Source organism: Gambusia affinis, linkage group LG10, assembly GCF_019740435.1.
Source record: "Gambusia affinis linkage group LG10, SWU_Gaff_1.0, whole genome shotgun sequence".
NCBI lineage: Eukaryota > Metazoa > Chordata > Actinopteri > Cyprinodontiformes > Poeciliidae > Gambusia > Gambusia affinis.
The window spans coordinates 4,589,040-4,603,997 of record NC_057877.1 but is presented as its reverse complement, the minus strand read 5'-3'; the positions used below and the strand labels follow the sequence as shown (position 1 = coordinate 4,603,997).

General features: G+C 42.7%; 1 protein-coding gene across 4 annotated transcripts in view; it reads right to left on the bottom strand.

Annotated features, from left to right (window-relative positions):
• Positions 1 to 280: 280 nt before the first annotated feature.
• The window catches only part of LOC122838285 (LIM domain containing preferred translocation partner in lipoma), a 174,433-nt gene continuing 159,755 nt past the window's right edge, over positions 281 to 14,958 (bottom strand). For 3 of the 4 annotated variants that reach the window (XM_044128814.1, XM_044128815.1, XM_044128816.1), the window contains 3 exons: positions 8,781 to 8,959; positions 4,721 to 4,841; positions 287 to 3,067 (listed from right to left, as the gene is read on the bottom strand). In XM_044128814.1, coding sequence (XP_043984749.1) covers positions 2,939 to 3,067; positions 4,721 to 4,841; positions 8,781 to 8,959 — 429 coding nt within the window. In that variant the 3' untranslated portion in view covers positions 287 to 2,938. Of the gene's footprint in view, positions 3,068 to 4,720; positions 4,842 to 8,780; positions 8,960 to 14,958 lie in introns of all 4 variants that reach the window. The other variant, XM_044128813.1, reaches the window with a different exon arrangement.

Here is a 14,958-nt window from a genome sequence, read left to right as displayed (position 1 = left end):
GTCTGCAGGACGCTTGAACAGGAGGTCACAGGCAGAATCCAGGGGAACACGACGAGCAGACGGTGGAAATCTGCTCATTAACCGGCCCGATCCGACGGGCTGGGGGTCAACAGGCCAAGTGTTAACAAGCGGCAGGGGGAGGGGGGTGGGGGGGGCCTGCTGGACACTGATCAGAAAAAAATAAAACATTAAAAAAAACCAAAACAAACCAAGCATACTTTTTTTTTCAGGATAATTAAGAACGCTAGAGGGAAAACTAAAAAGAAACAAAGAGACACGATGCTTTTGCAAAGCTTTTATTAAAGAAGAAAAAGAAATACAGGACTACATGACGGCCTCCTGTCTGCAGATTCAGACCAGACGCTTTGGTCTGACAACAGGCTGGAAGAATTTACTCTGATCAACACACAAAAAATAAAAAATAAAAATCAGCTGCTTGCGGCCCGAAGCGTCCAAAACTAGAAAAAACTGTATTTACTTTGGTTAGAAAACAAACAAACAAGGCCAAATCTTTGAGGCACGGCTGGATCAGACATATGGTATCGTGATCTGATGCTGCTCTGATAAAAGGCACTTTTACAGGCAACAACAGAAGAATAAAAACAGACCACCGATCTTCACAGCGGCTCTTTCAGAGGTCTCGTGTCGCACTGTAAACTATATCATGTTTAAAGGAAGTGAGAACATAGAAAACATGGGGACACTTTGTAGATAACCTGCTCATAAAGCCGAAACCGACATGCAGGCATGATTTAGTTCACACTGAAAAGCAGAAACCTCTTCTTCATTTTAAAGGGACAGTTCAGATTTCTGAAGTTTTGGGTTTGAAATAAAGGGAGATTTTAGTCGGCTGTGAACCGTGTCCCAAACTTCTGCAACATGGACACTTATGAACCAAAACGTCGCAGGGTGTTCGGTTCTTCTATGCCACAAAGAACTTGGTTGTCAAAAAAACAGAAAAAGGGCCCTAATATCGACGTGGAACTCCCTGATGACCCGGGGTTCAGGTTGCCTAACCTTTCCTTCGCTTCCCTCCTGCTGGAGGCGCTTCATTCTGTCCACCGACCTGCCGCCTTCTCACCCCGACATCGAGAAACATCACATGTCAATTTCTGAGTTTATGCTGATTTTTAGGGGTTTTTTGTTTTTTTTTTGTTTTGTTTTTTAAGGAAAAGCCAAATCGAGGCAGAACTCGAGAGTTAAGTAAAAGTCTCATTAGCAGAGTTATTTCCAAAGTGTTCCCATGGTAACGATACTGCCACAGCCAACTCAAATCTGCAGTAACGCCATGTGCACTGCAGAAAGATGTTTTTTGTTGTCATTAAAACATATAATAGGTGAAAGAAATAATAAGAAAAGAGAATACTATAGTTAAAGTGATTTTCCAGAATTAGATCAGAAAATGGCTTTTATTGGTCTTTAGTTTCCCCGGTGTTTGCTGCTTGAAGGTACCCTGTGAAGTTTTCCAGTCAGCTGTCCATCGGGACGCTCTAGTGTTACTCATCAGGATTGCTTCTTTAATTGTTGATTTACCATCACTTATCGGTAAACCCCATCATCCAAATTTAAAATGTTTCACCGCCTTTAGTGGGCGGAGCTTTTCCCCCTCTAGGAAACAACTAAATAAAACTGTTTCAAACTTCACACGGCACCGTGAGCTCCCCGTCAGAAATACTCACAAGTCCAACTGGAGCAATTAGACTGGAGAGAAAGAAGAAAACAATTGTTCATCTGGCACATTAAAGATGGTGATTAAAAAAACAAAAGAAACTTCTCAGGAAATCTTTCTTGGTCCCTTGTTCTCCCAACAACTTTAAACTAACACTACATATAAAAGCTGAGCGTAAATACCGACATACAGCACAGCGTACCGACATCAGCGTGGGTCTAAGGTTTTGCTATAAGGACACTTAAATTCCAATATGTACACGTAAAATATTTCCTTATTCATCATTTCATTTTTCTAAAGTGTCGATGCACTTAATGTTGAAAATTGCATAGGAGTGTATTTATTTTTATCTCTTAAAACTCTCTTAAAATAAAGGGGGCGATACTACAGTCATATATATATAAAATTAGCATCCATCTGAAGGGAAGTGGGATGATTTTACAGTTTAGGCCACTGGAGGGTAACCTACTGAATACAGCAGAGAGTCGGAATATAATGGATCATAAAGGCACCAAACGTTTTGTTCCCGACAGCGGAACTGATTGTACTGAGAGTAAACAGCATTTAGCATACCTGCATATTAAACCCAGGAAACGCTGAGGTTCAACGCCGGCTCTTTGGTGTCGGTGGGGTTGAATTCGACTCGTCGTTTTTACTCCCTAATGTTTGGTGTTTCTGCACTGAATTTTAGAACCCCTTTGGGGACGGGGAAGAGAAAAAGGAAAAAAAAAAAGGCCAGCATTCAGCCACACACACACACACACACACACACAAACATGTCCAACCATGACCTCACCTGCTGGGTGGATCTGACAAACGTGTGAGGCAGACTGGATCTTAAGAGGGAAGCAAACCCCTCTGGAAAAGCATTTGTGTTGAGGAATAATAACAACTCATGCAGCCTGACTTAAATGAAGCCCATATAGATGGTGACTTATAATAACACTGGGTGATGTATTATTTTCTGATTGATACCTGATAGGTTAGGTGTGAATATGAAAGGCAGCAGCTCACTTCCTGTAACTAGAAGCTGGCTTTAAAGCGGAGCTCAATAACACAAAGCTTCCCTGCAGTGGTTGTACCGCGCCGGTGCTACGCGTCGAAGGTGAACACGTGATGCCGTTTCTCGTATCTTAAGGTGAACATAAATACAGAGGGATATACAGGTTTGTGTGTAGCTTCAATGGATGGGTACGTGGGAATGAAAGGAAGAAGGAAGAGAGCGCTTGCTGGGTAATCACAGTGGAGCTGAGCGGGGCAGCTGGCTACTCAGAGATCAGTGGTGGCCTTGGCGGTGAGCGCCTGGATGCGGCTGGTGTTACAGTTTTTGCAGAGGACGTGTCCATCCAGAGGGTAGCAGCCCTGGTTGTCCCCCTCAGACAGCAGACAGCCGCAGTCCTGCAAGACACACGCTCACTGTTAAGAAGATGACTGGAACTCCAGGAAGTGTTTGGCCACCATTCAGGGTGCGCCTAAACACTTGCTTCCACAAAACTCCACCTATTTACCCAAAGCTCCTCCCATTTACTCAAAGCTCCTCCCGTTAACCATAAGCTCCTCCCATTTACCCAAAGCTCCTCCCGTTAACCATAAGCTCCTCCCATTTACCCAAACCTAGAATTAATCGTGTTAATCTAGTTATTAAATCTGACAATTTAAGTCAGTGAAAAAAAATAAATTCTTCTCCACACTCCAATTTTTCCCCTCAGAAACCTGACGTATGCTTGTTATCGTGATTCATTTTTACAGTCTAAACAGTGTTTAAAGAGTGCACTAACTCGTCAGTCAGTTCAATCTTTCTGCAACCTTACAGCATTTACAGACTGGATTTTCAATTTGCCTTTTTTTTGTTACTCACTCTGCAGCACCTTGGCCTTTACTGCTGTTTCTTGACAACATTATGAGGGGAAATAAAATGAAGAAAAAAGTGTTTCCTGAAAAGACCTAGCTATGTTATGACAGCATAATGAATCATGTTTTATCCTTGTCTGTTTATGTCAGAGTGCAGAGCAACTTCTGCCATCTTTGATCACGTCGGAGAACATCGGAGCAGCAGGACTGGAAGGAAGCTTCCAGATTTACCTCAGCTGGCCTTTTCTAATGACGAAAAGACAACAGACACCCTGAGTCCTATAAGGACGTCCACATAGGTGCACAAAAAACCAGCGCTGCAGCTATATTTATGATAAAGCACATTATTTCCTGCTGTGAATAAAACCTTTCCTCTAGAATTAGAACATAACTTCATTTTTTTTTCAGTAATTCAGTGCAAAGGAGTGAATCTTGTGTATTCTCTAGGTTTATTACCACAGTTTATTACGGTGAATGAAAACCCAAAACCTGAACTATACGTCTGTGTGTACTGAATCTACACAATATTTTTTTAAAGACAGCTACTAAAATCAATAATATATAAACATTCAATGACATGCACATCAATTCCATGGGGAAACTGTTTCCTATTTGTTTAAAAAAAAACAAAAAAACAACAAGTACATTTTTAGTTTTATTTTGTTCAGGAAGTAGAAGGAGGATAAAGTTGTCATTAACATCCCTACTGTCTGCGACTAAAGCCTACAGTCGACCTCTGCCTCCCTCCTCCTTCCAGTCTCCTCCATCCTCTTCTGGCTCCCTGGTGACAAACTTCTTCTCTTGTTGAGCCTCTTCAGCTGAACTAATCTGCCTTGCTTTCCTCTGACCTTTCCATCTGCCAGCAGCGCCGCGCGCTCGCACCAGCGCGGCTCTCTGACAACGTGATGAACTCCGTCTCCTTCAGCCGGGCACACATTGTCTCGGCGGCACTTATCGGCTAATCGCGCGGGCTTCTGACAGACCGGTTACTGTGTGAGTTCGTGAACGTCGCCCGGGAGAGAGCGAAAGTTATTTCGGAGCTGGAAAGAGAGCGATGATTCACTCGTCTCTCCTTGAAAAGGGTGACTCGGGGACGAGCTCGCGAGTTCAGGCTGACGGCTTCACGCTGCGGATACCTGGCAAAGAAAAACACACACACACACACTCACACACACACCGCACAGGAGGAAGGATGTGTACCTCGCAGCGGTAGCACTTCACGTGGAAGTCACGATCCAGGGCCACGATGCGGACGGTCTCCTCCTGGCCCGGCGCCGGCATTATGGGCTCGTGGCACACACAGCAGCGCGGAGCAAACTTCCTGTGAGAAACAGCGGAGACATGATGATGATGATGATGATGATGATGATGATGATGATGATGATGATGATAAAGCACGAACTGAAACTCTGAGATTCACACCTCTTGTTAAAACTACAAACTAAAGTGTATATTCTTGAGATTTTACTCAACAGACCAACACAAAGTAGTGAATGATTGCAAACATGAAGGGAGGTGAAAAATCTTCCACAAATAAAACTCTATTTTATGCATATACCCCCTAAATATAATCCAACTTTATTGGCCTGATGTAATATTCTGATCTTAAATGTCACGTTTCATTAAAAGAAATAAAGCCTTGAAAGCATCAGAGTTTGTGTAGCTGATCTAAATAATGGGATTCACTCAGTGAAATGAATTAACTTCTCCATAGTTTTCTAACTCATTCAGATGCACCTGTCAGAGCTACAATAAAATGGTTTAAATTAACATGTCGATTTCAACTAGTTACATGAATTTTGTAGCGCATTTAAAAAATAAAAAAAAAGTTATTGAATTACTTTTAGTTTTTTTGCGTACAAAATCCCCAAGCAGGAACCTTTGTACTCTTGTGTTTCTGATACGCCCGTCAATTTGATGCACAAGCAATACAGGACAAAGCTGCTTCTCTCAGCCCACTAGAGGTTCATTTTTGCTTCAAAAAACAAAAACAAAAAACAATCTGATGGGACACTGGAAAAGAATGTTGTGACCAAGTTAGTTAGACTATCAGCGAAGCTATTCCAGCATAGAACAGCATCTCAATGCTAAACATGTAGCAGCGACCAAGACGTCCCCAACGCTAATGTTGGGAACGTCTTTGCCAACCTGATGGCTGAATAACCTAAATAACAAAACAAGAAATATTTTTGTTGTTGAGCTCTTAGCAACAAAACCCATTTAGGGACAAAATGGGTTTAGAATTGAGAATGTTTATTTTCTTGAGATGTAGTTTTCAATTCAAAGACGATTCATTTTGATTAACTGCAGACCCTGCAATTAACTTTTCAGTAGAGTTCCACCACTAGTTTAAAAGTACAAGTGACACATGTACTTTAAACACATGTACTTTAAAGTACACATACTTTAAAGTACACATACTTTAAAGTACACAAACTTTAAAGTACACATACTTTAAAGTACACATACTTTAAAGTACACATACTTTAAAGTACACAAACTTTAAAGTACACATACTTTAAAGTACACATACTTTAAAGTACACATACTTTAAAGTACACAAACTTTAAAGTACACATACTTTAAAGTACACATACTTTAAAGTACACAAACTTTAAAGTACACATACTTTAAAGTACACAAACTTTAAAGTACACATACTTTAAAGTACACAAACTTTAAAGCAGTGGTCCCCAACCACAGGGCCGTGGACCAATTGATACCAGGCCGCGCAAGAGATAATTAAATATGTCTGTTCTTTGTATTGAGTCTGGAGGAGCTTTTATTTTGAAAATGCTAAAAAGGATGCTGTCGGTTACGTAAACGACGTAAGAAAGAACAGCATCGATGTCGATCCTTATAACGCGGTCTGCAACCCCCAGTCCGCAGAAAATGTACGAAGGGTTGACCGGTCCACTGTACTAAAAAGGTTGAGGACCACTGCATTAAAGTACATGTGTCAAAGCTCACATGACTGACGCTGGGTGGCTGAATACAAATGAAACAATTAATTAGAGTTTTCCAAACAACTCTCCACTACTTTGTGTTGGTGTGCTGCGGAAAATTCAAATAAAATACACACAGCTTTGGGGTTATTTTGTGACAAAATGTAAAAAAAAAAAAAAAGTGGAAATCAGTGGAATTCAGCTAAGACGGATTTTTTTCTCCTGTATTGGTTTACAGGATTTATAAAGGACAAATCCTTGTACATTAGTATCCATTTGTTTTCTTTTCTCTTGAAACACAGTGTAATTCATTGTTCGCCAACAATAAAACAATGTGGAAAAATTCCCACAAATCAGATGGTACAGCAGGTGCTTTTCATTCTGTAGCTTTTAAAAAAAAGTTGCTCCTTTTACCGACTGTGTAAAACAGTCAGAGCCTCATTTACAGAACAAAACTTCACGAGCGTAACTCTGGAAATGCCTTGCGGAGAAGAAGTTTTTCTAACAATAGTAATGAGGATCTGAAAAAATAATAAGAAAAAAAACTCTCTGAAAATGTTGGTCCCGTTCAGTGACCAGAAGTGAGGCGAACGCTTCCTCTATTCCAGATTGTCATTCAGTATCTGTCAGGAACTGAAGGCTTCTGGTGTGGCTGTGGGGGAACCACGGCCGTGCAGCGACAGCACGGGCCCAGGCTCGAAAATTCCTCGAAACAAAGGCCTGGCTGATGAGGTCATATGTGCTATGTGAAAATACACAGCGTGCCACAATGTGTGCACACACATGCACACGCACACACACACACACACACGCAGACTGAAAGCCAGCGGTTTCCCTTCTGGTCACCGAGGAGAAAAACATTTCTGGTAAAAATGCTGCTTACGCAATTCCCCGATGTCTGATACAGTGACAGGAATGCGCCATTAAATTCATGTCCACATCTGAGGATCACATGGCTTTCTCAAAACGTTGACCGCAACTCCCTTCGAGGAAGTCGGAGATCCTGCATTACTGGCACGGACGGCACCACAGCTAGCGACGTGTTGGAGCGTTACGATGGGTTTCTGTGTTTAAATGTCGACGAGAAAATGACCCAGATACTCTGCCGGTGTTTGGAACGTCCGGCAGGCGGAGCTGCATGGAGCTGGTCAGGGTTTCAGGTCATGAACATTTGAGAGAAAAGAAGTCCCACATTCAGAAGCAACATTTCTAAACAAGATCACAGGTGAATCCCTGCATGTACTAATATTCCTTCTTCATTTTGTTACTTCATACCAACAAACTTCAAAGAATTGCTTTGGGGTTTTACTAGGGCTGAAACGATTACCGGTGATCGGATTAATCGGGATGAATCGATTATTGAAATGATCGTCGACTAATTCACTGAGTATACAGACTGACCATACTCAGAGCAGTAAGAAGTCAAAACTGTAAAAAAAACAACAACACCACCACCAAAACCACTTTGCATTTAAGAAAGAAACGTTCTTTGTCTGTAAATATGTTTATATATTTACCTTCTTGAGGTAGAACCTCTTCTTGGAAGTGTTTTGTGCAGCTGACTGGTTTCCACAAGAGATCATTTTATTTTTGTATTTCTTTATTATTTTGATTTGAACTACTTTCACATTATTTCATGAACCAAAATGGATTTTGTCCTTTAACGAAGTGGCAAAATGTCAACAATTAGACCTCCACAGTTACAAACACCTCTGGAAAATCACAACTTTTTTTATCAAAACAGTTTGATTTATGTTGATGCTCTTATTTTGAAATGCAACCGGAAGCTCGGTCTTAAGATAGGCGGAAGAAATTGTCCTGGGGAATTCGCTGATGTCAGGCACAACCTGCTTCTCATCGTATCTACGTCTCCTGAAACGCTCGGTAACAACAGAGAGCTTGTGAAACTAAATAAATTAATCAATGCCAGAGAAGTAAATTAGCGATATTTAGAAAAAGAAAAGTCAAATGACAGACGGTAATTTTGTCCAATCAGGTGTGGTCCTTGACAAACAGCCACAATGACGTGCTCGTCCAATCATGTAACGCTTCATTTCCTTCAGAAACTGACGTACCTACTCGGAAAAGTCCCACAAAATAAATAAAAGATTGAATAGCCATGCAACAGCAAAATGTTAAGACCTGTGATTAGCATATTTAAGGCAAACTTAAAAAAAAGAAAAAAAAGAATTTAAGACATTTGAAGGTGTTAATTTTGGATGCATGAGTTTAAGACTTTTAAAGATCGTTTAAAGCTGTGTGGACACCCTGCTAAGAGGAATGAATGCTGCACTGGGACCAGTCGGCCTGCGTACTTGTGGAAGTCCTCGATGCAGTGGATGTGGTTGGAGGCGTCCACGGTGAAGGGGATCCCGTCCAGGCTGCGGTGACACACCACGCAGGTGAAGCAGTGAGGGTGGTAGGCCTTGCCGGTCGCCCGCAGGATGCGCTCCATGATGGGCTTACTGCAGATGTTGCAGGTCTCCAGAGTGTTCTGCGCACACAAACACACACACACGCAGTTACGCAACAGAGGCCTCTAATGGTCTAATGACTGGCTGATAGTCGAGTCAATTCCATTTGTACGGCACATTTCAGCAACGAGGCAGTTCAAAGAGCTTTACATCATAAAAACACAACATTGTAACTAATTATGACACATGCAATAAACATTACATTTGGTTAAATGCCATCAGCAAAATCATCAAGTAAATACACATCAGATATGTTGGTCAATGTTCAAGTTACTATGAACTAAAGGGAGCTGTAAACAAGTGGGTTTTTACCCTTGATTTAAAGGAACTCAGTGTTTCAGCAGCTTCGTAGTTTTCTAGAAGTTTCCTCCAGATTAGAGGAGGATAAAAACTGAAAGCTGCTTCAGATTTCTAGCAGGTTTCAGTCAATATCTTCTAACGTGAAACGTATCATTTGAATCTCTGCTTCTACAACAAACACAGTAGACCTTTGCCTGAGCTGTCCTTAAATGCCTCTGAAGCTGAAGGAATCTGATTAGCGCCTCCCCCCAACCTCCAAACACAAACACAGTCATTTTTCAGCCGCTCTCTCCCTCACTCCATCCTGCCTTATGCAAGAGCGAGCGCTGTAAATATTTCCACTTTGTGATGACTGCAGGTTTTCTTCAGCCAGTCGACTGGGCAGGCAGCCCGCTGGTGGGGGTGTGGAGTGTGGGGGGGGTGGCACGGCTGACGCCCGCCTCTGACTTATCTGTGGCATCTCTCTTCTTAATATCTGCCCAGAGAGGCCATTTGTTATTTCAATATTTCATAAATAACGACTAGCTCTCTAAGTGGCGGTGCTGCTGAAGGAGGAGGGGGGAGTGTGGGGGGGGGGGTGTATATCATGGGAGGGTGATCAATGTGTGGCCTGATGAGGCTGTGTGTGAGTGAGCTGATGGGCCCCCGCTGTCGCAGCCTCTCGCTCAGGCATTTCCTGGATCTCTGCATCGCTCCCACCTCCACCCCTCCGCTCCCCCATCCTCCCCCCCCCTGTCTGTGCGCTTGGCTGGGCTAAACAGAGCACGGTTCAGTGGCTCCCATTGGCCCCCGCCGTAGTAGCAAGCTGCCTCAGTGTTTCCAAACACAGCTCCGGGTGTGTAGCAACACTGCGCTGCGTCACGCGCTGCCTCCCAGATGCGCTCGCAGGGGCCCTGCCGTTTAAAATGACACTTATGTGACCGCTCGGCCGAGGTAAACCTAGCACCCCATCCCCTCTGCCCCCACACCCCCTCGTGCCGGTTGCGTCTCACGCGCACTGACATTTATAGTTTACATGCTAATGAGCGGGAAACGCAGTTTTTATTCCCCCCTGTTTCCCGTCGGAACGAGGGTAGTTCTCCCTGCTACGTAAAGCAGCCTCCTGATAAGATCCTGGCTACATGATGGTGTGGCACCGGAGGGGTTGAAGGAGGGCAAGAAGGGAGAAGGGGGGCTGATGTACGACCCGAGGCAGGAGAAGAAAGCGGTTTGAAAAACGGCCGTTTCTTCAAAGCACTCCTGGAGAGGCTGTATTTCATGAAAAGCAATGTGTGCAGACAAGCCCTCACCTCCCTCCCACACCCCCCCACACACACTCCCAAACACCCCTCCACCGCCCGCACCCCCTCCTCCTCCTCTGCCTCCAAGATGGTAATAGAAATAAACATTTTTCCCAGGGCAACATTTGTGTGTAAACAATGTCCATATTGCAATCCTGCGCGATCCTGGAAGTGGAATAAAGCCTTTAATGAGCTCGCTGCTCCGAACCCTTGAGGTTTGCCTCGCGCGCACACACTCTGAGGTAGAGATGGAGGGGATGAGGAGTGTGTGTGTGTGTGTGTACGCGCGTGTGTGTTGGGGGGGCATATTTACAAGCTGAGAACGCGAGTAAGACACCAGGGCCAAGCAGCACTAAACCATCCTCAACTCGTCTGTCTGCATTCCTACTTCCTTATTCTCATCTGGCCTTCATGTGGGAATACCTTGCCCTTGTTTAGCTTAACTGGAGCATATGATTTCACAGCACACAGATCCTCCGGGCCACTGTAATGAGTTCGCTACTAAAAAGACAAAAAAAAAAAAGAGAAAGAAAAATTCCTCTCGTTTCCTTCTGATGGTGAGATTCTATGACCTCAATTCGCTCGTGCTGCTGCTGCTCGGCTCCTGTTGTTCTGGCTTTCGCTCGTGACTCGTCTTGTTTGGGGGTTAGGTAACGTTTATCTGCTCTGTTACACAAATCCCCCACCCTTTTCTCCCCTCCACAATTCTGATGTCAAAACAGAGGAACGTGCGTGTGCGCCCGGTCCTCCTGGCTGGGCTCCGCTTCCACTCGCGGTCTGAGTGGCTCTGCATAAATCAGAGTGTGCCCTCTCGTTCACACGTCGCCGTCCCTCTGCAGTCTGCCACTAGAGGGCTGTATACGTCTGCACATGTCCGGATGCAGCTTCTGTTTCTCCCTCAACCCCTCCCTCCACTTCGCTACATGTGATGTACTCAAGCATATGTATTCTCTTCTTAACCCCCAGCCCCCACCTCCACCCTCAACCCCCTTCCACCTCTCTCTCTCCCTCTCTCTCTCTGTCTCTCCTTCCTACATTTGTGTAAGTGTTTGCCCAGAAGGCTAAACAAATGTCTAGGCAGATGAGGTAAAGTGAATTTAGGTCAGACAGCCTCCTGCTGAACCGAGGGGTGAGTGAAGTGCGTTAAAGTCAATTGTGGCCCCCTTTCTCTTGATTTAAGCCGTTTCCTCTTCCGCTCGAAAACTCGACACAGTCCGGCTCGGCTTCTCGATATTTCATAACAGGTTCTGGTACAGAGTAGCACACGGCTGTCTGTTAACATGAGTAATGTGATGAAGGGTGGAAAGAGCGGGAAAAAGGCTGAAAACCTTGATGTGATGGAAAGTTAAACTTAGCATACTTATTCTTTCTTGTGAGTTACTAACTGGTGATTATCTTATTAGTTTGACTTCAATTTTAAACGGGTAGTATAATGTAAAAATTGGCTTTTTTTAGCTTTACGTCATGCTATGATGTTATTACCTCATCAAAAACATATCTGGGGTGTTGCTGTTATTCTTTCATGCATGTGTGAAAAGTCCTAATCTCCCATGGTAACCATTCAGCTTTTCAAAACTCCTGGGTGGGCCAAGCTCCGCCTTCGAGACACAGCTCCTCCTCAGAACAGTAGCTTCCAAGCTTCCGCCTCACAGAGCAACCCTTCCCTATGCAGCTCCTTCAGACTAGCCAGGAGCAATTAGCAGACAGCCGGTGGAACTGCACATCTGCGGAGCTCATTATAGGAGAAAGGGTTAATAAAGGAGTCATTTGTGACTTGACTTTTTAATGAAATAATTTCAATAAAAAGTTATTAAAACTATTCAAAAACTGCATTTTTATTTACTTTCTATGATTCTATGTAACAAAAAAAGAGAAGAAATCTGTAAGGGAGCTCTGCATGTAGACCTATTAGAGAAGCATCAATAAATCAGCTAGATTTCAAAATCTGCCCATTTTCTCTTGACTAGAAGGTCTAATACCAAAAAATCTGACACTAACCATTATCAGCGTATAAGCACATATGTAATTATGAACTCGGACCACAACCTGGACTACATCCATTTTCATTTATGTCATAAATTTCCTATGAAAAGACGACAAGCAGGAATCTGCACTGGCCAGATGTAGCTTGTTTGGCTACATCTCTTAGACCTATTAAGATCAAAAAGATTCCTGATATATTCAGTTTTTACATGAAGTAGAGCTTCATTAATCAATAATCCTGGGGTAAAAGATGAAAAATGTGATTGACTCTTCAAACAGAGAAGCTTTGATGATTTTACAAACCTACACTCATTCAGAGGTTAAAATAAAAACGCACACTCTTCCTCTCTGATCAGAAATGCAACAGAAAAAAAAAAAAAAAAGAGAAACAGTCCGCAGCAGTCAACGCTGGTAAAACCCAGGCCTGAACCAAAGATGTCTTGCAGCAGGAACAAGTCAACACTTGGGAATGTGACGGAGCATATTGCTGAGATTACGCCGCTTGCCAACACTATCCACACAGATTTTACACCTATCTGTTCCTTTTTTTGTTCCGTGCGGCCAAGTCGGGCTGAAGGGAGGCCGGAGTGCGGCGAGAACGCACGCAATTCCTGTACTGGCACGGTCAACTTCAGAGTGGTCCAAATTTACAGATGATCTGACTGCGTGTGTATGCGTGTGTGTGTGCGCGTGTGTGTGTGTGTCAAGTTCAGAAAGAATGTGACGGTCAGCGCCAGGCCAGGCTGTGTGAATTAACCACACCATAGTGAAGGAAGCTCAGTAATATCTAACAAGGGTCTGATGAAAGATGGAGCTCTGCTGCTGCTGTTTGGCCTTTCTTTGGAGTGAACAACGGATACTGACTCCTTGGTGAACTATGAGTCAAAACACTGACCCTCTTACTTCCTAAGGGAAGGTGTCTGCTGATTTAACAAACCCTGACAAGCAGCTTCTCTCCCGTTGTATTGTTTAATGTGGCCCAATCAAGGAGGACAAAAAAGAAATCCTTTCTCCCAAAAACCATCACGGGCTAATTACAAAGCGTGGAAGCTTGCAACATGACAGGTGGTTTCATTAACCTGTCAGGCGTTGTAAAGGATGAGGAGCGGGGGAGAGAGGGTAGAGGAAAATGCTTCAAAGCAGAAACAGCAACAAAGAGATGGAGTCCGGATTTGGGGTAAATAATTTTCTTTTTAAAGAGACACTTCAGCGTGCTAGTCTGCATCGCTAACCTCGGACATTAGGAGGCGACTTTTGCTGTTGCAGGCTACAATCTAATTCTACGAGTCTTCCAGAAATCAGCTCAAGCCAGCATAAATACAGTGACACTAAATTATAAGAAAATCTAATTATACAGACATATATTCATGTCACCATTAAACTACAAGTAGATAACTAGTAGTCGACTGGGCAAAGGTTGGAAACAGAAAATCTTTTTGTTCAACGGCTAAGACCAGCCAATCAAACTTCATTTGTGGAACATCTTTCATACAGCTTAGTGTACCACAAAGTGTCAAAGGACAGATATTAAAGCAAATAAATGGAAAAATAAGTTATTCTGGTAAAACAACCAGGAATTAAAAGACAAAGAGAAATCATTCAACTATAGAAAGCAAGGAACTGATGGAAACAGCTGTGTAGGAAACACCGGAGAAATATTCAACAAATTTAGAAAAGCAGTGAAGTAATGATAAAATTTACAATAGTAAGGAACAATTTGAAATATAGAAAATATAAAAAGATGTGTCAAACCAAACGGTTACCAGACCTGGATTATTTTTAGGCACTGACCATTGGCTGGTCTTTTTTAAAGCTCAGAAATAAATGCATACAGTTAGTCATGCTAACTTCGCTAACATGAGATTCTAAATACTAAATGTAATTTTCAAATACATTTCCTTCCTTTTTACAATTAAATAAATACAGTTATCTTGCTGTAACATGCACTGTCATGTCAAGTTTGCTTTTCAAATAATTGCAGAAATCTTAAGAACGCTAGAAAGAAATATTTTCAAACCAGCTAAAATGTTCATCTGTCACTAATCAGTTGATTAGTTTAAGTTACTGATGAGTCCAACTTAGGGGCCGCATATTTTGAAGGCTGGTTATGTCATAGCGGCAGTCCAAATTCAAAGGCTCCTCTAGTTTAGCTAAAACTGGCTAAAACTGGAATTAGCACATTAGCTAAGGCTAACCAAAACAAAGCTGGAAGATCACTGGAGAAAAAACCTGTTTAGGAACTTGTAAAGACATCTTAGATAGATGCTTTCATCTATCTAGTGGTGATTTACTCATCAGTAGAAATTTTGATGCTATTCATTTACTTTTCATTCAAAACCTTTGTCCTTAAAATAAATGCATCCTCAGTTATGCTTAGTTTCAATAAGTAGCTCTGAATAACTCCATCTCTGTCCTCCAGCACTGAAGGAAACTAACAGAACTAAGGAAATATATTT